Source organism: Pristiophorus japonicus, chromosome 12 (assembly GCF_044704955.1).
Source record: "Pristiophorus japonicus isolate sPriJap1 chromosome 12, sPriJap1.hap1, whole genome shotgun sequence".
NCBI lineage: Eukaryota > Metazoa > Chordata > Chondrichthyes > Pristiophoridae > Pristiophorus > Pristiophorus japonicus.
Genome location: NC_091988.1, coordinates 55,723,137 through 55,745,613, shown reverse-complemented (window position 1 = coordinate 55,745,613; position 22,477 = coordinate 55,723,137). Strand labels below are relative to the sequence as shown.

Genomic DNA, 22,477 nt, shown 5'->3' with positions numbered 1-22,477 from the left:
GTGGTGTGGTGCAAACCTGGTGCACCAAGTGATAACCAGGGTGTACAGCATCAAGTGAAGTAAATCTGGCCATGCTGAGGCCATCCCTGGCCTCCTGCGCAGCAATGTAGTCAGGTACTGATGCCTTGTATCCTGTGCAGCATCATATGATTGCGGAGGAGGTTGGTGTTGTTGGTGGTGTTGCTGGTGTTTCTGGTGATGTTGGTGTTGAGGCTGATCATGGTGGAATTCTGAGGGCCAAGGTGAGATTTTTTCAAGGGCACCGATGCTGATGGAATAGATAGCAGCTGAAGTTGAGATGATAGAAGCGATCTGTAAATGGTGAGAGAGGTTGCTCCATGGAGGTGACAGTGGATAGAGAGTTTACTCCAAACACTTACAACCTGCATAAAGCTGAAAAGTGCATTCCAAATCCTGAAGGCGCCAGCTTCTGAGATTGAAAAGTGAACAGCTGTGAAATGGGAGCTTTTATACCAATTTCACAACTGTCAACTACTCAGAGGAATGGAGGAACCGAAATTGGTCATTGTTCCGCACGCATCCACCAAGGTCCCACCACAAATGTTGGTTTTCTGGGCGATTCCTCAGGAACCGCCCATCTGCCGTTGAGGTTCCGCCCGGCGGAAGATTGGTGGGGAAGGGAGAGGTGGACAGCATTCGGCCAGCAGTGAGATCGGGTGGGAGGGAGGGAGAGGTGGACGGCAGTCGGCCAGCAGTGAGATTGGGTGGGAGGGAGGGAGAGGTGGACGGCAGTCGGCCAGCATGGAGAAAGGGTGGGAGAGGGTGCTGGAGGCCATCACATCACATCAGCCGGGCAGATGCTGCACCATATGAGTGGGACTGCTGGAAAAAAAAGTTAGGTGCATGTTACATTACTTTATTGCTAATGGTGATGTTTAAATTGGATGTCATAAAAGCGACTGAAATGTATCTAAGCTGATGGAGGCTTTTTTGTTGCACCTTGCTGAAAGTCCTTCATTGAGAAGCCCAATGGCGAAGGGAAAATTATTATGAGTAACTGAAAAGCACGTCACATTTTGTACATCCAAGCTGATTCATTAATTGTGTCACACAATGTAATTGATGACCATGCAATGGCACATCTCCAATGCCACCTCTCTGCTCTCTAACCTCCAACTCTCTCTTCTCCCCTCTCACACTCACAGGTGGAATAAAATGCTCTTCCTTTACACGCATACGCAGTTCCCCAATCAACCTCCAAGGACCACGAAAGGACTACACGTCAGATCAAGAAAACTACAAAAAAAATCAAAACCCCAAATCTCGCACATGCGCAGTGGAGGCCCTCTGAAGATCCCCGAGTGGAGAGGCCTGCAACTGACGCACAGTAGTGACATCGGCCGCTGAGTCCCGCTCCCGCCCGCTGACTGCCGCTCCCGCTGCCGCCCACACAACAGAGCCGAAAATGGCTCCCGACAGGACCCACCGGCAGTGGGCGGCAAAAATGGACCACCTGCCCAGGGAGCCGCCGAGAAATGGGCGGGCTGTAGCCGGGACCAAATTCGGGCCCAGAGAGTCATTGAAAACCCAACCTACTTTGCCAGGAACCTTGTGAAAAAGTTGAAAAAATGGTAAGTACATGGTTAAATGCTGTTTAAGTACCTTATAACAAGTTTTTCAATCTTTTAGATTTTGACAGCAGATCCGTCTCTGAACTTGCCCTCTGAGCGCTAGCAAAATTCCAGCTTCAGTCTCACCTTCTCACATATATATACCTGACTGGTTCTCCGTCTCAGGCTCTCACTGGCAGCTTCTAATGATGGCAAATATTAGAAACAGCCAATCTCTTCTATCATTAAAATTTTAATTGGCTGTTAAAGGCTTGTATTTAGTTCTGTGCCATGTTCTCCAATCAACAGGGATTGTTGCATATTGCAATAGCAGGTTACTATTATCATAGCTGTATACTTGCATTGGTTTGAAATGCATTCAATTCTGCACCTATTAGTGCAGCATAATTTGGGATACCTATTCCAGGAATTCAAGTTTTAACTCTGGCTTTTTAAAAATATTCATCACTCCGATTAACTTCATTGGTTATTTAAGATGCTATCTAGCTTACAGCCCTGGCCTGCATTTTTGGCTTTCGGGGTTTTTCGGCGAAAACGGTAGCAATACGTGAAACTTACCGTTTGCGCTGCACTACCATTTTTAGGCCAAACTTTCAGCCTTTACGTCTGTGCCAGGGGCATATCGGCAAGGGGATGCGTTGCACAAGCATTCGCGGCGCAAAACACGAGTTTCGGCAAATTTAGTCCGGGGCCGGGAGCGCTGCGATTAGGAGGGGGGAAAAAAAATCCAAAAAACATTCCAAAAACATTTACAAGACCCTTAACTATCTAATCGCTGCAAAAAATTAAAAAAATAAAACGTTTAACTTACCTTTTTTGCAGGTTTTCACACTTACCACGCTGGCAGGGCTGCACTGACAGGTCTGACCTGTCGCTATTCTGGGCATTGCGTACGGGTCGGGAGAATGCCGAAATTCGGAGGCAAACGCAATCGGAGTCGTTACACGTCGGCAGTACTTGGAAGCGTCGCCGCAAACAGATACCCGAGGATCCCGCCTGGGCTTTGCGACCGGGTTTTCTCCGTGGAGGGTCAAATCGTGGCAAAAACCCGGTCGCAAATCTCTTGAAAATCCGGCCCAAATGGTTAGTTGGTACTAGGTGAGACCTGCACAAATCTTATGATGATTTGCTTGAGAGATAGACTGAGTTACTGGATTTGAACATGTAAAAGTCCTACGGCCGAAAATTCGGTAAGAGCCGCAAGGCCGGAGTTCCTGCGCCAGGAGCGGAAGTCCCGCCCTGCGAGCTAGATTGGGCTTACCGTCCCCGGCAGGAACTCCATGCACTTTCTGTCGGATGTGGGACTGGGGCGCAAAGGGATGCAAAGTTTCCAGCGCTACGCGGTGGGACACATAGTGCTGGTGGGTAGACAGGGCCCTCCCCTTCCATTAATGGGAGGGCCAAGCTTCTAACTCTGTGGGCCGGAAACAGGGTCATTGCTGGACCAGCAGGGAGCGGGGTGCCGCGGCAGTAGCCTGGCACACGAGCAAGAAGGCTGCGACCGCTAAGTTGGACATTTAAAACAATTTTATTGCCACACCTCCCATTTAATTTTCGCCCCGCAAGCGGTCAAAGCCACGTGGCAGCTTCATGGGGCTCCACTGAATTTTCGCTCCGGGGCTCACGGTGATGACTACCGGATAGTGCCGTCGCTAAACTCAAGAGGAATTCCGCGAGAGTCGGTAGCGGCGCAGTGCTTGGGCGAAAACTCCTGGGGATGCTAACGGAAGGCGCAAATGACCCGAATTTTTTCATCCCTGGTATCATAGGTAGTAGAACTGGATCTGTACCAATCCTAGAGTCGTAGGCATCTATCCTACCATTACTGCTAGGCAAATTGCACTTGTATCATTCCCAATATTATTGTTACCTATTCCAGAAATTCCCTACTGCTGGTCCTTCCATGCTATCCGGGGCAAGATGGCAACCTGTTCCCCGAACTCTGCCAATGCCACTCCATGACTGGCTACTTGCGAAAGCATAATAAGATACCTTGGACTGACTCTTCCTGCATATCTCTGGAGGAGTGTCTGATGTTCCTCCACAAGGATGCAGCTGTGTCGTTACACAAAGTAGAGAAATCATGTATAAAAAGCTGCATCTTCACCGTGTGATCTTCAGGAATGGAGCTTGCAGAAAGGAATACCACTGTCTATTCCATTTCAAATTCATCACTATCTAATATTGAAAATGTGTTTCCTTTCAGTGCAAACGTGTCTTGGGAGTGAAATTTCAGCACAGCATGAACGATATAATCACTGGGCATTAGATTTAAGGCTGGATAGTAAGACAACTGTGATAGAACCAGACACTCAGAATGAGAACTAGAATAACTTGACTGCATTAAATGTACAAAATTCAATACCTGTGATTTACTCAAATAATTGCTTATGGAGTCACAAATGTTTCAGCAGAAGCTTAACAGAATCATCACTGAATTGTTGATTCTGCATCCTGCTCTGAGCTCTCTGAATGCAATGTGACCGTGCAGCAGAAATGAGCTGGGTTACTAGCTATTCAGTCACTGCCTGGAAAAAGGATTGAGATTCTACTGCTATGCCAGGGAGTAGCAATTTTGACTATTGTGAGTTTCAGTCTCTAAATCTGTATAAAAGTGGTCTATGATTTTGTTACAGATTGCATACTAGAGGAAATCTTTCCCTATTGTGTTACTGATGGCTTGCTGTAATAGTCACTTTATTTCTTTAAAAATAGGTCGACAAAAGTCAGTGAACTTATCCGCAAGAAGGTAATAAACTGTTCTCAGCTAAATGTTATCCTTAAAGTAAACAGGAGTTCTTTCAGCCGGAACATAATCGTCTCTCATACCCTGCTGTTCCAAATTCTGGGAAGAGCAGGCCAAGCCTGAGCCTGGGTCAGCACTGCATTCTAAAACTAGTAGTGGGGTTAACATGGTTCTAAAACCAGGGGTAACTGAGATAGAGTGCGACAGAGAAAATATTCCTTGCAACGACTTCTAAACTCTAGGCTCCGCATGACATGCACACCTCTAAGTTCAGTCCAGTACTAGATGGGGAATTTGAGGGGGTAATTCTAGTCTAACTCACTGGGGTGGGAAGCCAACGGAATCGGGTGGAATGCAGGTTTTCACATCCCGCCAAATATTACTCTCCATTGACTTTAAGGAAAAGTAAACCAGGCACGGTGTAAAACCAGCATTGCACCCATCTCGTCAGTTTCCCGATAGATGGGTTAGGTTCAACTTGCCCCCATACACTGAGAACAAGAGGATTCTTCCTCCTTTGTAGTGTCAGCTGTGGCTCAGTGGGTAGCACCCTCGACTCTTAGTCTGAAGGTTGTGGGTTCAAGTCCCATTCCAGGGACTTGAGCACAGAAATCTATCTCCAGTGCAGTGCTGAGGGAGCGCTGCACTGTCGGAGGTGCTGTCTTTCAGATGAGATGTTAAACTGGGGCCTGGTCTGCTCTCTCAGGAGGATGTAAAAGATCCCATGGCACCATTTTGAAGAAGAGCAGGGGAGTTATCCCTTGTGTCCTGGCCAATATTTATCCCTCAATCAACATAACAAAAACAGATTATCTGGTCATTATCACATTGCTGTTTGTGGGAGCTTGATTGTGCACAAATTGGCTGCCGCGTTTCCCACATTACAACATTGACTACACTCCAAAGAGTACTTTATTAGCCGTAAAACACTTTGAGATGTCCGGTGGTCGTGAAAGGTGCTAGATAACTGCAAGTCTTTCTTTTTTTTCCCAATGTAGCAACAAAGCTTTGCATCTCTATCATTCAATGGTGAAAAGTAATATCATTGTAGGAGAGCAAGATTACTTGGGCATTCAGATCACTTGCTGCTAAAACGTGTGCTAAAGTGTCCCCAGATTACATGGAACTTTCTCACTGTTGCTCTCCAGTGTAATATTTACCTACCAGTGGAAACTCGTGGGATACTTTCCCATCTGGTGGTAGCTTCGCTCCAAATCCTAATGCTGGAAAGAGTTTGTCACTGTCATAGTCCTGAATGATCTCTCCAACTGCTTTCAATGCCATGGCATACGCGTTCATCTGATACGGGTTTAGGTAGTGAAGGGAGGTGGGCTGCGAAGGGTTTCCTGCAGTAGGAAAGAAACATTTAAAAGAATCATGACAAATAACCCACTCTACATAAAGGCAAGGATAATGGAGTCTTCATTATATATATATATGAAAGACTTGAATAAGTATGTATAATATTATATATGTGTTATTGTTCCAAATCAATCAGGTCTGAGTTTTACTTAAGCTCAAACAAAATTAGTGCATTATAGATTTTTATTCCACCCTCCCAAATTGGATGTGTGGTTTCATTCTGCCCATCCCAAAATCATTTTATCAAAAGTATTATTTCTGCATTTCATTGCCCCGGAATTTGCAGTTTCAATGACGGTGAACCTGTCAGCATTCGCCATCATTACTGTGTAAAACTGACAGCAGCTTCTGGCATCCGCACACGTGCAGCAAAACGCAGACATCCGGAAGTTGCTGTCAGTGATACCCTGCTCCTTCACAGGGTGCACTGCTGCAGTCTTCATTGATACAAGCAACACAGAATCAATGATTTGACATGGACTTCAACTTTTTACTTACCATTCTCGCTGTAAAATCCAATGAAAATGTTAAGCCTTGTTGAATGAGGTGTAACTAAGTTTTTAACATCGTACTAAGTCATAATTATTGCTGAACAACCTCTCTGGCCCTGAAAAACTAATTTTACAAGTGTAAAGCCTTATTCCCTTAGAAGAATATTTTAAAATTGCATGATTTTTAAAATAATAAAAGATAATTTTTTAAGTTTGTTTATGATATTTCAGCATTTTCCTTAATCGCATGTGTATGTCCTAATCTTTAATTCGCTTTCTGTACAATGATTAAAAGGTGAATTATATTCCATGCTTTTTACTTACTGCTTTGTGGTCTGTGAGAATTCTTCAGTCTGATTGACTGATCAGCCTACCTACTGCCTGCCCTGTTATGTTATGTACTTGTACTCCTCCAATATACAAATACAGCATTAAGAGTTCCTCATCCAAACTTACCGTTAGAGGCGGTGAAATCTATTGCCACTGTGAAATTTAGTTGGGTTCTAAAAGAGAGTCAAGAACAGAGATGTTCAATGCAATTATGGTGACTGCAAAAATAATTTAGACTCAATCGATTGAACACATAATTAAACAGCTTATGTATTAAAGTACATACCCGCCCTTAATATAATCAACAAATGTGAAATCGGATTCCACTTTGAAAGAAAGGAGAGTCACCTAGTGAAAAGAAACATAACCTGTCAGTGTGAACAGCTTTGACAGTAATAAAAAGATTATTATATGATATTATTACACTCTAAGTGACCTTGGCCCGAAATTGGTGGACATACCGGCGCATACCGCTGACATACCAGCCAAAATTGCGAAATTGATTGAAAAATACCAACATACCGCCCACATACCGCCAGGCAGTATGCATACCATCCGCCCATGCACACCGCCCAAAGTTGCCAAATTGATCACTTACCACCGATCCTGCAGACCGCCCTGGAAAATGTGATTTTAAGTTGATCTTCAGTCGGTGGTATGCATCTTCACCTGTGAAATCTTTTTTATCTGTCACCACCCCCCGAGTCTCTCCCATCCCTCAATCTCTTCCCCCTCCCCTCAGTGATCTGTTTCCCCCCCAAACCCACAGCGATCTCCCACCCAAGTAGCGATCTCCCCCAAGAAGTAATCTCTTCCCTAAGTAGCGATCTCCCCCCAAGTAGCGATCTCCCCCAAGTAGCGATCTCACCCCCAAGTAGCGATCTCCCCCCAAGTAGCGATCTCCCCCAAGTAGCGATCTCACCCCCAAGTAGCGATCTCCCCCAAGTAGTGATCTCAACCCAAATAGCGATCTCACCCCCAAGTAGCGATCTCACCCCCAAGTAGCTATCTCAACCCAAATAGCGATCTCCCCCAAGTAGCGATCTCACCCCCAAGTAGCGATCTCCCCCAAGTAGCGATCTCACCCCCAAGTAGCGATCTCCCCCCAAGTAGCGATCTCCCCCAAGTAGTGATCTCAACCCAAATAGCGATCTCCACCCAAGTAGCGATCTCACCCCCAAGTAGCGATCTCACCCCCAAGTAGCGATCTCCCCCCAAGTAGCGATCTCCCCCAAGTAGCGATCTCACCCCCAAGTAGCGATCTCAACCCAAATAGCGATCTCCACCCAAGTAGCGATCTCACCCCCAAGTAGCGATCTCAACCCAAATAGCGATCTCCCCCAAGTAGCGATCTCAGCCCCCAAGTAGCGATCTCAGCCCCCAAGTAGCGATCTCACCCCCAAGTAGCGATCTCTCCCCCAAGTAGCGATCTCACCCCCAAATAGCGATCTCACCCCTAAATAGCGATCTCACCCCCAAATAGCGATCTCCACCCAAATAGCGATCTCTCCCCCAAATAGCGATCTCCACCCAAATAGCGATCTCCCCCCAAGTAGCGATCTCACCCCCAAGTAGCGATCTCACCCCCAAATAGCGATCTCAACCCAAATAGCGATCTCCACCCAAATAGCGATCTCCCCCCAAGTAGCGATCTCCCCCCAAGTAGCGATCTCTCCCCAAGTAGCGATCTCAACCCAAATAGCGATCTCCCCCAAGTAGCGATCTCACCCCCAAGTAGCGATCTCTCCCCCAAGTAGCGATCTCACCCCCAAATAGCGATCTCACCCCTAAATAGCGATCTCACCCCCAAATAGCGATCTCCACCCAAATAGCGATCTCTCCCCAAATAGCGATCTCCACCCAAATAGCGATCTCCCCCCAAGTAGCGATCTCACCCCCAAGTAGCGATCTCACCCCCAAGTAGCGATCTCACCCCCAAGTAGCGATCTCTCCCCCAAGTAGCGATCTCACCCCCAAGTAGCGATCTCTCCCCCAAGTAGCGATCTCACCCCCAAGTAGCGATCTCTCCCCCAAGTAGCGATCTCTCCCCCAAGTAGCGATCTCACCCCCAAGTAGCGATCTCTCCCCCAAGTAGCGATCTCACCCCCAAGTAGCGATCTCACCCCCAAATAGCGATCTCAACCCAAATAGCGATCTCCACCCAAATAGCGATCTCCCCCCAAGTAGCGATCTCCCCCCAAGTAGCGATCTCTCCCCCAAGTAGCGATCTCTCCCCAAGTAGCGATCTCAACCCAAATAGCGATCTCCCCCCAAGTAGCGATCTCACCCCCAAGTAGCGATCTCTCCCCCAAGTAGCGATCTCACCCCCAAATAGCGATCTCACCCCTAAATAGCGATCTCTCCCCAAGTAGCGATCTCAACCCAAATAGCGATCTCCCCCCAAGTAGCGATCTCACCCCCAAGTAGCGATCTCTCCCCCAAGTAGCGATCTCACCCCCAAATAGCGATCTCACCCCTAAATAGCGATCTCACCCCCAAATAGCGATCTCCACCCAAATAGCGATCTCACCCCCAAGTAGCGATCTCTCCCCCAAGTAGCGATCTCTCCCCCAAGTAGCGATCTCACCCCCAAGTAGCGATCTCTCCCCCAAGTAGCGATCTCAGCCCCCAAGTAGCGATCTCACATCCAAGTAGCGAGTTAAATTAAAAAGTAGGACCTCAAAGGTAGTAATCTCAGGATTGCTGCCAGTGCCACGTGCTAGTCAGAGTAGAAATAGCAGGATAGCTAAGATGAATATGTGGCCTGAGGATTGGTGCAGGAGGGAGGGATTCAAATCCCACCCTCCTGCACCACTGAGCCATTGGAACCGGTTCAAGGGGAGGTGGGACCAGTACAAACCAGACGGTCTGCACCTGGGCAGGACCGGAACCAATGTGCTAGGGGAAGTATTTGCGAGTGCTGTTGGGGAGGGGTTAAACTAATATGGCAGGGGGATGGGAACCTATGCAGGGAGATAGAGTGAGGTAAAATGGGGGCAGAAGCAAAAGATAGAAAGAAGAAAAGTAAAAGTGGAGAGCAGAGAAACCCAAGGCAAAAATCAAAAAGCAGCAAAATTCTAAAGGGACAACGTGAGTCAAAAAGACAAGCCTGAAGGCTCTGTACCTCAATGCGAGGAACATTCATAATAAGGTGGACGAAGTAACTGCGAAGGCAGCTATTAACGAATATGATATAATTGGGATTACGGAGACATGGCTCCAGGGTGACCAAGGCTGGGAACTCAACATCCAGGGGTATTCAACATTCAAGAAGGATAGACAGAAAGGAAAAGAAGGTGGGCTAGTGTTGCTGGTTAAAGAGGAAATTAACGCAATAGTAAGGAAGGACATTAGCTTGGATGATGTGGAATCTGTATGGGTGGAGCTGCGGAATACAAAAGGGCAGAAAACGCAGTGGGAGTTGTGTACAGACCACCAAACAGTAGTAGGTTGGGGACAGCATCAAACAAGAAACTAAGGATGTGTGCGATAAAGATACAGTCGTTATCATGGGCGACATTAATCTATATATACATTGGGCTGACCAAACTGATAGCAATACGGTGGAGGAGGATTTCCTGGAGTGTATTAGGGATGGTTTTCTAGACCAATATGTCGAGGAACCAACTAGAGGGCTGGCCATCATAGACTGGGTGATGTGTAATGACAAGGGACTAATTAGCAATCTTGTTGTTCGAGGCCCCTTGGGGAAGAGTGACCATAATATGGTAGAATTTTTTATTAAGATGGAGAATAACACAATTAATTCAGAGACTAGGGTCCTCAACTTAGGGAAAGATAACATCGATGGTATGAAACGTGAATTGGCTAGAATAGACTGGCGAATGATACTTAAAGAGTTGACGTTGGATAGGCAATGGCAGACATTTAAAGATCACATGGATGAACTTCAATAATTGTACATCCCTGTCTGGAGTAAAAATAAAACGGGGAAGATGGCTCAACCGTGGCTAACAAGGGAAATTAGGGATAGTGTTAAATCCAAGGAAGAGGTTGATAAATTGGCCAGAAAAAGCAGCAAACTTGAGGACCAGGAGAAATTTAGAATTCAGCAGAGGAGGACAAAGGGTTTAATTAGGAGGGGGAAAATAGAGTATGAGAGGAAGCTTGCTGGGAACATAAAAACTGACTGCAAAAGCTTCTATAGATATGTGAAGAGAAAAAGATTAGTGAAAACAACCGTAGGTCTCTTGCAGTCAGAATCAGGTGAATTTATAATGGGGAACAAAGAAATGGCTGACCAATTAAACAAATACTTTGGTTCTGTCTTCACTAAGGAAGACACAAATAACCTTCCGGAAATACTTGGGAACTGAGGGTATAGCAAGAAGGAGTAACTGAAGAAAATCCTTAATAGTCAGGAAATTGTGTTAGGGAAATTGATGGGATTGAAGGCCGATAAATCCCCAGGGCCTGATAGTCTGCATCCCAGAATACTTAAGGAAGTGGCCCTAGGGATGGTTTTCTAGACCAATATGTCGAGGAACCAACTAGGGGGGAGGCCATCTTAGACTGGGTGTTGTGTAATGAGAGAGGATTAATTAACAATCTCATTGTGCGAGGCCCCTTGGGGAAGAGTGACCATAATATGGTGGAATTCTGCATTAGGATGGAGAATGAAACAGTTAATTCAGAGACCATGGTCCAGAACTTAAAGAAGGGTAACTTTGAAGGTATGAGGCGTGAATTGGCTAAGATAGATTGGCGAATGATACTTAAGGGGTTGACTGTGGATGGGCAATGGCAGACATTTAGAGACCGCATGGATGAATTACAACAATGGTACATTCCTGTCTGGCGTAAAAATAAAAAAGGGAAGGTGGCTCAACCGTGGCTATCTAGGGAAATCAGTGATAGTATTAAAGCCAAGGAAGTGGCATACAAATTGGCCAGAAATAGCAGTGAACCTGGGGACTGGGAGAAATTTAGAACTCAGCAGAGGAGGACAAAGGGTTTGATTAGGGCAGGGAAAATGGAGTACGAGAAGAAGCGTGCAGGGAACATTAAGGCGGATTGCAAAAGTTTCTATAGGTATGTAAAGAGAAAAAGGTTAGTAAAGACAAACGTAGGGCCCCTGCAGTCAGAATCAGGGTAAGTCATAACGGGGAACAAAGAAATGGCAGACCAATTGAACAAGTACTTTGATTCAGTATTCACTAAGGAGGACCGAAACAACCTTCCGGATATAAAAGGGGTCAGAGGGTCTAGTAAGGAGGAGGAACTGAGGGAAATCTTTATTAGTTGGGAAATTGTGTTGGGGAAATTGATGGGATTGAAGGCCGATAAATCCCCAGGGCCTGATGGACTGCATCCCAGAGTACTTAAAGAGGTGGCCTTGGAAATAGCGGATGCATTGACAGTCATTTTCCAAACATTCCATTGACTCTGGATCAGTTCCTATCGAGTGGAGGGTAGCCAATGTAACCCCACTTTTTAAAAAAGGAGGGAGAGAGAAAGCAGGGAATTATAGACCGGTCAGCCTGACCTCAGTAGTGGGTAAAATGATGGAATCAATTATTAAGGATGTCATAGCAGCGCATTTGGAAAATGGTGACATGATAGGTCCAAGTCAGCATGGATTTGTGAAAGGGAGATCATGCTTGACAAATCTTCTGGAATTTTTTGAGGATGTTTCCAGTAAAGTGGACAAAGGAGAACCAGTTGATGTGGTATATTTGGACTTTCAGAAGGCTTTCGACAAGGTCCCACACAGGAGATTAATGTGCAAAGTTAAAGCACATGGGATTGGGGGTAGTGTGCTGACGTGGATTGAGAACTGGTTGTCAGACAGGAAGCAAAGAGTAGGAGTAAATGGGTACTTTTCAGAATGGCAGGCAGTGACTAGTGGGGTACCGCAAGGTTCTGTGCTGGGGCCCCAGCTGTTTACATTGTACATTAATGATTTAGACGAGGGGATTAAATGTAGTATCTCCAAATTTGCGGATGACACTAAGTTGGGTGGCAGTGTGAGCTGCGAGGAGGATGCTATGAGGCTGCAGAGTGACTTGGATAGGTTAGGTGAGTGGGCAAATGCATGGCAGATGAAGTATAATGTGGATAAATGTGAGATTATCCACTTTGTTGGTAAAAACAGAGAGACAGACTATTATCTGAATGGTGACAATTAGGAAGGGGGAAGGTGCAGCGAGACCTGGGTGTCATGGTACATCAGTCATTGAAGGTTGGCATGCAGGTACAGCAGGCGGTTAAGAAAGCAAATGGTATGTTGGCCTTCATAGCGAGGGGATTTGAGTACAGGGGCAGGGAGGTGTTGCTACAGTTGTATAGGGCCTTGGTGAGGCCACACCTCGAGTATTGTGTACAGTTTTGGTCTCCTAACTTGAGGAAGGACGTTCTTGCTATTGAGGGAGTGCAGCGAAGATTCACCAGACTGATTCCCGGGATGGTGGGACTGACCTATCAAGAAAGACTGGATCAACTGGACTTGTATTCACTGGAGTTCAGAAGAGTGAGAGGGCACCTCATAGAAACGTTTAAAATTCTGACGGGTTTGGACAGGTTGGATGCAGGAAGAATGTTCCCAATGTTGGGGAAGTCCAGGGGTCACAGTCTAAGGATAAGGGGTAAGCCATTTAGGACCGAGATGAGGAGAAACTTCTTCACCCAGAGAATGGTGAACCTGTGGAATTCTCTACCACAGAAAGTAATTGAGGCCAATTCACTAAATATATTCAAAAGGGAGTTAGATGAAGTCCTTACTACTCGGGGGATCAAGGGGTATGGCGAGAAAGCAGGAAGTGGGTACTGAAGTTTCATGTTCAGCCATGAACTCATTGAATGGTGGTGCAGGCTAGAAGGGCTGAATGGCCTGCTCCTGCACCTATTTTCTACGTTTCTATGTTTCTAGAGATAGTGGATGCATTGGTGATCATTTTCCAACAGTCTATCAACTCTGGATCAGTTCCTATGGACTGGAGGGTAGCTAATGTAACACCACTTTTTAAAAAAAGGAGGGAGAGAGAAAACGGGAAATTATAGACCGGTTAGCCTGACATCAGTCGTGGGGAAAATGTTGGAATCAATTATTAAAGATGAAATAGCAGCGCATTTGGAAAGCAGTGACAGGATTGGTCCAAGTCAGCATGGATTTATGAAAGGGAAATCATGCTTGACAAATCTTCTAGAATTTTAAGAGGATGTAACTCGTAGAGTGGACAAGGGAGAACCAGTGGATGTGGTGTATTTAGACTTTCAAAAGGCTTTTGACAAGGTGCTACACAAGAGATTAGTGTGCAAAATTAAAGCACATACTATTGACGTGGATAGAGAACTGGTTGGCAGATATAAAGCAGAGAGTCAGTATAATTGTGTCCTTTTCAGAATGGCAGGCAGTGACTAGTGGGGTGCCGGAGGGTTCAGTGTTGGAACCTCAGCTATTCACAATATACATCAATGACTTAGATGAAGGAATTGAATGTAATATTTCCAAGTTTGCAGATGACATTAAGCTGGGTGGCGGTGTGAGCAGTGAGGAGGACGCTAAGAGGCTGCAGGGTGACTTGGACAGGTTAGCTGAGTGGGCAAATGCATGGCAGATGCAGTATAATGTGAATAAATGTGAGGGTATCCACTTTGGTGGCAAAAACAGGAAGGCAGATTATCTGAATGGCGACTGATTGGAAAAAGGGGAGGTGTAACGAGACCTGGATGTCATGGTACATCAGCCATTGAAAGTTGACATTTAGGTACAGCGGATGATGAAGAAGTCAAATGGCATGTTGGCCTTCATAGCTAGGGGATTTGAGTATAGGAGCAGGGAGGTCTTACTGCAGTTGTACAAGGTCTTGGTGAGGCCTCACCTGGAATATTGTGTTCAGTTTTGGTCTCCTAATCTGAGGAAGGACGTTCTTGCTGTAGAGGGAGTGCAGCGAAGGTTCACCAGATTGATTCCCGGGATGGCAGGACTGACATATGAGGAGAGACTGGATCGACTGGGCCTGTATTCACTGGAGTTTAGAAGAATGAGATGGGATCTCATAGAAACATATAAAATTCTGACGGGATTGGACAGGTTAGAGGCAGGAAGAATGTTCCCGATACTGGGGAAGTCCAAAACCAGGGTCACAGTTTAAGGATACGGGGTAAGCCATTTAGGGCCAAGATGAGGAGAAACTACTTCACTCAGAGAGTTGTTAACCTTGTGGAATTCTCTACTGCAGAAAGTTGTTGAGGCCAGTTCATTGGATATATTCAAGAGGGAATTAGATATGGCCCTTATTGCTAAAGAGATCAAAGAGTATGGAGAGAAAGCAGGAAAGGGGTACTGAGGTGAATGATCAGCCATGATCTTATTGAATGGTGGTGCAGGCTCGACGGCCCGAATGGCCTACTCCTGCATCTATTTTCTATGTTTCTATGTTTGTATGTGGTTGCAAGGTGACCAAGGCTGGGAACTAAATATTCAGGGGTATTTGACAATTCAGAAGGGTAAACAGAAAGGAAAAGGAGGTGGGCTAGCTCTGTTAATAAAGGATGAGATCAGTGCATTAATGAGAAATGATATTGGCTCAGAAGATCAAGCTGTAGAATCAGTTTGGGTGGAGATAAGGAATACTAATGAAAAGAAGTCACTGGTGGGTATAGGCTATAGGCCCCCGAGCAGTAGCTACACTGTTGGATGGAGTATAAATCACAAAATAATGGAGGCTTGTAAAAAAGGAACAGCCATAATCATGGGTGATTTTAATCTTCATATTGATTGGACAAATCAAATTGGCCAAGGTAGCCTTGAGGAACAGTTCATAAAGTGTATCCAGGTTAGTTTCCTTGAACAGTACATTGCAGAACCAACCAGGGAGCAGGCTATCTTAGATCTGGTACTGTGTAATGAGACAGGATTAATAAACGATCTCCTAGTAAAGGATCCTCTAGGAAAGAGTGATCATAGCATGGTTGAATTTCAAATTCAGTTGGAGGATGAGAAAATTGGATCTCATACCAGTGTCCTAAGCTTAAATAAAGGAGACTACAAAGGCATGAAGGCAGAGTGGCTAAAGTGGACCGGCAAAATAGATTAAAGTGCAAGACAGTTGATGAGCAATGGCGGACGTTTAAGGAGATATTTTATAACTCTCAACAAAAATATATTCCAATGAAAAGGAAAGACTTTAAGAGAAGGGATAAACATCCATGGCTAACTAAGGAAATAAAGGATAGTATCAAATTGAAAACAATGGCATATAAAGTGGCCAAGATTAGTGGGAAGTGAGAGGATTGGGAAATATTTAAAAGCCAGCAAAAAATGACTAAAAAACTAATAAAGAGAGGGAAGATAGATTATGAAAGTAAACTAGCAAGAAATATAAGTGCAGATAATAAGAGTTTCTACAGGTACATAAAAAGGAAAAGAGTGGCTAACGTAAATGTTGGTCCCTTAGAGGATGAGACCGGGGAATTAGGCAGATTAGGAAAAGGGGAGGTGCAGCGAGACCTGGGTGTCATGATTCATCAGTCATTGAAGGTTGACATGCAGGTACAGCAGGCGGTGAAGAAGGCAAATGGTATGTTGGCCTTCATAGCAAGGGGATTTGAGTATAGGAGCAGGGAAGTCTTACTGCAGTTGTACAGAGCCTGGGTGAGGCCCCACCTGGAATATTGTGTTCAGTTTTGGTCTCCTAATCTGAGGAAGGATGTTCTTGCTATTGAGGGAGTGCAGCGAAGGTTCACCAGACTGATTCCTGGGATGGCAGGACTGACATATGAGGAGAGACTGGATCGACTGGGCCTGTATTCACTGGAGTTTAGAAGGATGAGAGGGGATCTCATAGAAACATATAAAATTCTGACGGGAAGGGAAAGGTTAGATGCAGGAAGAGTGTTTCCGATGTTGGGGAAGTCCAGGACCAAGGGACATAGTCTTAGGATAAGGGGTAAGCCATTTAGGACTGAGATGAGGAGAAACTTCTTCACTCAAAGAGTTGTTAACCTATGGAATTCCCTACTGCAGAGAGTTATTGATGCCAGTTCATTGGATATATTCAAGAGGGAGTTAGATATGGCCCTTGAGGCTAAAGGGATCAAGGGGTATGGAGAGAAAGCAGGAACGGGGTACTGAAGGAATGATCAGCCATGACCTTATTGAATGGTGGTGCAGGCTCGAAGGGCCAGATGGCCTACTCCTGCACCTATTTTCTATGGTTCTATGTTTCTCTGTTTCTATGTTTAATAATGCGGAACAGGGAAATGGCAGAGACTTTGAACAAATATGTTGTATCGGTCTTCATGGTAGAAGACACTAAAAACATCCCAATAATGGATAATCAAGGCACTATAGGGAGGGAGGAACTTAAAACAATCACTGTCACTAAAGAAGAAGTACTCTGTAAAATAATGGGACTAAAGGTGGACAATCCCCTGGACCTGATGGCTTGCATCCTAGGGTCTTAAAAGAAGTGCCTGCAGAAATAGTGGATGCATTCGGTATAATCTACCAAAATTCCCTGGATTCTGGGGAGTTCCCAACGGAATGGAAAACCACAAATGTAACACCCCTATTTAAAAAAGGAGGCAGGCAGAAAGCAGGAAACTATAGACCAATTAGCCTAAATCTGTCGTTGGGAAAATGTTGGAGTCCATTATGAAGGAAGCATTAGCAGGATATTTGGAAAAGCATAAATCAGTCAAGCAGAGTCAGCATGGTTTTATGAAAGGGAAATCATGTTTGACAAATTTGCTGGAGTTCTTTGAGGATGTAACGAGCAGTGTGGACAAGGGGGAACCAGTGGATGTAGTGTATTTGGATTTCCAGAAGGCATTCGATAAGGTGCCATATTAAAGGTTACTGCACAAGTTAAAAGTTCATGGGGTTGGGTTAATATATTAGCATGGATAGAGGATTGGCTAACGAACAGAAAGAAGAGAGTCGGGATAAATGGGTAATTTTCCGGTTGGCAAACAACTAGTGGGTGCCACAAGGATCAGTGCTGGGGCCTCAACTATTTACAATCTATATTAATGACTTGGATGAAGGGACAGAGTGTAATGTAGCCAAATTTGCTGATGAAACAAAGATAGGTGGGAAAGCAAGTTGTGAGCAGGACACAAAAAATTTGCAAAGGGATATAGACAGGCTAAATGAGTGGGCAAAAATTTGGCAGATGGAGTATAATGAGGGAAAGTGTGAGGTTATCTATGTTGGCAGGAAAAATATAAAAGCAAATTATGATTTAAATAGAGAAAAATTACAAAATGCTGCAGTACAGTGGGTCCTGGAGGTCCTTGTGCATGAAACACAAAAGGTTAGTATGCAGGTACAGCAAGTAATCAGAAAGACAAATAGAATGTTGGTCTTTATTGCAAGGGGAATGGAGTATAAAAGCAGAGACATTCTGCTACAATTGTACAGGATATTGGTGAGGCCACACCCAGAGTACTGCATATAGTTTTGATCTCTTTATTTAAGGAGGGATATACTTGCATTGGAGGTAGTTCATTTAAGGTTCACTAGGTTGATCCCTGAGATAAAGGATTTGACTTGTGAAGAAAGATTGAGCAGCTTGGGCTTGTACTCATAGGAGTTCAGAAGAATGAGAGGTGATCTTATTGAAACATATAAGGTAATAAGGGGGCTTGATAAGGTGGATGCAGAGAGAATGTTTCCACTCATGCGGGAATCTATAACTCGGAGCATAGTTTCAGAACAAGAGGTGATTCATTTAAAACTGAGATGAGGAGAAATTTCTTCTCTCAGAGGGTTGTAAATTTGTGGAATTCTCTGCCCCAGAGAGCTGTGGAGGCTGGGTCATTGAATATATTTAAGGCAGAGATAGATTTTTGAGCGATAAGGGAGTAAAGGGTTATGGGGAGCGGGCAAGGAAGTGGAGCTGAGCCCATGATCAGATCAGCCATGATCTTATTAAACGGCCGAGCAGGCTTGAGGGGCTAAATGGCCTACTCTTGTTCCTATTTCTTATGTTGTCCTGGCTGGATCTAGCCCTTCTTGCTTCCTTTTTCCTGCCGGGTTTCCCGAGCCTAGGAAAACCTATCCAACATTAGTTAGAAATAAAAAGCTTGTTAAAATAGAGGCACACAGCCTCCTTAAAAGATTATTGACCAACCCACCTCCTAAGAGCAGATTGGTTGTCCGCCCCTTCGTCCTATCTTTGTTAAAACCTAAAGTGAACAGGTTCAAGGCGGGTTGGAATCGGGTTTGAAATTAAAAAATGTTAACTTCTCACATGACCCAAACCCACCTGATTTGGGGGGTTAAAATCAGCCCCAACGTCTCCAGTTAATATCTCTTGTTATTGGCAACACTGAAATTCCCATATTTAGCATTTTAATACAATGTCCCATTTTCCTTTCAGTCCAACTCCTTGTCTTCAATTGTTATATTCGGGACTTTTTTGAATAGTCAGATATTTGGTATGTTGTGAGCTTCTTTGAAGATGTTGGTCAGTTTTTTCTTGTTTACTAGTTTTGGCAATTATGCAATTTCAACCTGAAGTGTTGTATATTGCGAGCTGTTGCCTTTGTTGTGGGAGTCACAGCGCCTAGACTTGTTCCGTAAACTTTGAAAGCAGTGTTCGGTTTGTTTACGCGTGGAGGAAGTCCCATTGTTACTTGCTGGGGAGAGAGGTGGACTTTGTGTGTTAGAGTGATGACCATCCACCAGGATATGGGCGGAGTGACATTAATAATTGGTAAAGAGTGTGACAGATTGCAAATCCCAGATTGGTGGAAATCAGTCAGTTGGGCCTGAGAGCACAAGCCAGTTCCTGCAAATCATGTGTTTCTTTTTTCAACAGTCACAGTAGATAACGATTTTAGTTCATAGTAGAAGAAAATAAACCCTTTTGGCAGACTCAAGAGAGCAATATAGGCTTTAAAAAAAAATTGTTCTGGGATGTGGGCTTCGCTGGCAAGGCCAGCATTCATTGCCCATCCCTAATTACCCTTGAGAGGCTGGTGGTGAGCCGCCTTCTTGAACTCCGACAGTCCGTGTGGTGCAGGTACTCCCACAGTGCTGTTAGAGAGGCAGTTGAGCTGAACTTTACGAAGGATGGGAGGTTGACCAGGGGAGCACTGGAATAGTTAAGTCCTGAGGTGGCAAAGTCATGGATGAGGGTTTCAGCAGCAGATGGGCTGTGGTAGGGGTGGAGGTAGAGAATCTTATGGATGTGGATGTGTTGGAAAGGATATGGGGTCAGAAGCTCAGTTGAGGGTCAGATAGGATGATAAGAATTAGTCTGAGGAGGGAGCTGGAACTGGTGTCAAGGCTACAGAGTTTGTTGTGGGGGCCAAGGAAATTGGCTTCAGTCTACAGGAGGAAATTATGGTTCATTCAAGACTGGCGGTCAGACAAGCTTTCTGATAGCACAAAGGCAGATGTGGGGTTAAGAGAGGCAGTGGAGAGGTAGAGCTGGATGTCATCAACGTACATATGGAAGTTAACTCTACGTCTGTGGTTGATGTCGCCAAAGGGGCAGCATGTAGAAGAGGAGTGGGCCAAGGACAGATCCTTTGGGAAATCCACAGGTAACAGTGTGGCGGTTGGAAGAGAAGCCATCGCTGAAGGTGCTCTGGCAATACTCGGATAGGTGAGATGCAACTAAGTGAGGGCAGTCCCACTGAGCTTGACAATGGAGGAGAGGCGTTGGAGGATGATGGTGTGGTTGACCGTGTCAAAGGCTGAAGAGAGGTCAAGCAGCACAAGGAAGATTATATTTTTACTTGCTTTCTAGTTTCTACAATTTTAACCCAAGAGTGTTGAAGTTCTAAGGTGCTTCACAGTTGTGTTGCCCCTGCCCCCACCCTGCCCTGCTTCAGCGATCTATTTGTGATGGTACTCACCGTTCCAGAGTTGATATACTTCTTCTTTTTCCCTCTTTTCTTTGGATTTAAAACCTAAAAGAGACAATAAAAGATTAGTTATACTCGGATGATGACAGCAGGGACGTGGGGCATGATGCCACATCTGTTGGTAAACATTCGTAATTTTTTTAAATTAGAAAGTATGGGCTGGATTTTCTCGTGCTCTCTGCCTCTGTTTTCAGCCCGGAGGAGCGGCAATGTCTCTTCTGGGCGGGCGGTCAGCTTCCAGTGCCCTGCCGGCGATTTCGGGGCCGGTTTTGCGGGGACGGGGAGCTGTACTGACTGGAAGAGGCGAGCCAGTGTGCCACATCCCTGGTTGCAGCACCGGCTCGCTTTTTGCCTCCCGCCCGACCCGTACGCCTCGTAGTGTGCCATCCTGGGACTGCCTGTGAAAACGGGCGGTCCGACCTATACCGGCTGCACAGAGGTAATTAATGTCCACCACAGATAAGTGTGATTGTTTTTTCTTTAATTATTTTTTGCAATTTATGTTGTTGTGGCATGGGCTATGTATTGGGAATGTTTTTGGTGTCTATTTTTCAAGTTTTTTCTTTCTCCCCAGGCCTCTCTCAGAGCACTCCGAGGCCGACTTTAGCTCAGGATTTTCACATGCACAGCCAGCTTAGAGCCCTAAAAGAGGTGTGCAATGCCTCCCTTACCACTCCGCCCCACACTCTGGGCCCAGCTGCACAATTTTGCTGACTGAGGCACAAACTGTTCCCATTTGCAAACTTTACTGCCCCACCGCCATTACCTAAGCCAAAAATCCAGCCCAAAATGTAATTAAAAGAAATACAAAAGCACACTGTGTAAATTTATGCCACACCAGAGTTGGGGTTGATGTCTGATTGGGCATTCTCAATGAGAAGCTGTGCTTGCAGCAAACGCTGGTAAGGGAACTCTGGGCTGCAGCATCAGACAAATGGATGGCAACTCACGGGCTGTAAGCCCATCACTTCCTGACCCTGTGATCCCTATGAGCATCAATACTTGACTCCTTGACAAGTTCGGTCACCTGAGGAAGAGAGTGTTCGAAGATCAGGCCCTCAAATCTGGCACCAAGCTTTTGGTCTGCAAGGCTGTAGTGATACCCGCCCTCCTGTATGGCTCAGAGACGTGAACCATGTACAGTAGACACCTCAAATCGCTGGAGAAATACCACCAACGATGCCTCCGCAAGATCCTGCAAATCCCCTGGGAGGATTGACGCACCAATGTCAGTGTTCTCGATCAGGCCATCATCCCCAGCATCAAAGCACTGATCACACTCGACCAGCTCCATTGGGCGGGCCACATCGTCCGCATGCCCGACACAGGGCTCCCAAAGCAAGCGCTCTACTCGGAACTCCTACACGGCAGGCGATCTCCAGGTGGGCAGAGGAAATGTTTCAAGGATACCCTCAAAACCTCCTTGATAAAGTGCAACATCCCCACAGACACCTGAGGGTCCCTGGCCAACGACCACCCTAAGTGGAGGAAGAGCATCTGGGAGGGCGCTGAGCACCTCGAGTCTCGTCGCTGAGAGCATGCCGAAAGCAAGCGCAGGCAGCGGAAGGAGCGTGCGGCAAACCAGTCCCACCCACCCTTTCCTTCAACCACTGTCTGCCCCACCTGTGACAGAGACTGTAATTCCCGTATTGGACACTTCAGTCACCTGAGAACTCACTTTTAAAGTGGAGGCAAGTCTTCCTCGATTTTGAGGGACTGCCTATAATGATGATGAAATCTCCTTGATGGGAGTGCCTGGTTGGGGAATCAACTCTTTGGCATCTGCAACCACATGAACTTCCCCTAAGATGGAGATTTTGAAGCAGTCTGTCCCAGGAACTGAAAATCTCTGCTCTATGGGGCCAATGCTCCTTTAAGATATTAAACAAGTTTCATTCTTGTAGATTACAGTGTGTTCAGAAATCCTCAGCATACAGCCGGCACAGGAGACCTTTTTTGCAGTCTGAAATACGGTCATTAGGCAGATCAAAGTATCCTAACATCCGACCTCCATTTCCGCTTCATTAGTTTGCAACTATTACCTTTCTTAAAATGGACAGCACTTAAAGCCATCAGCATTCAATCAGATGCTCCTGTACAATCTGCAATGCTGG

At 45.6% G+C, this 22,477-nt stretch overlaps 1 protein-coding gene across 1 annotated transcript in view; it reads right to left on the bottom strand.

Annotated features, from left to right (window-relative positions):
* LOC139276919 (copine-9-like) overlaps positions 1-22,477 on the bottom strand; it is a 615,931-nt gene that overhangs the window by 65,352 nt on the left and 528,102 nt on the right. The window contains exons 12-15 of the mRNA XM_070894913.1: positions 20,355-20,408; positions 6,808-6,869; positions 6,648-6,694; positions 5,503-5,684 (exon numbers count right to left, since the gene is read on the bottom strand). Of these exons, the coding sequence (XP_070751014.1) occupies positions 5,503-5,684; positions 6,648-6,694; positions 6,808-6,869; positions 20,355-20,408 (345 nt within the window). The remainder of the gene's footprint in view (positions 1-5,502; positions 5,685-6,647; positions 6,695-6,807; positions 6,870-20,354; positions 20,409-22,477) is intronic.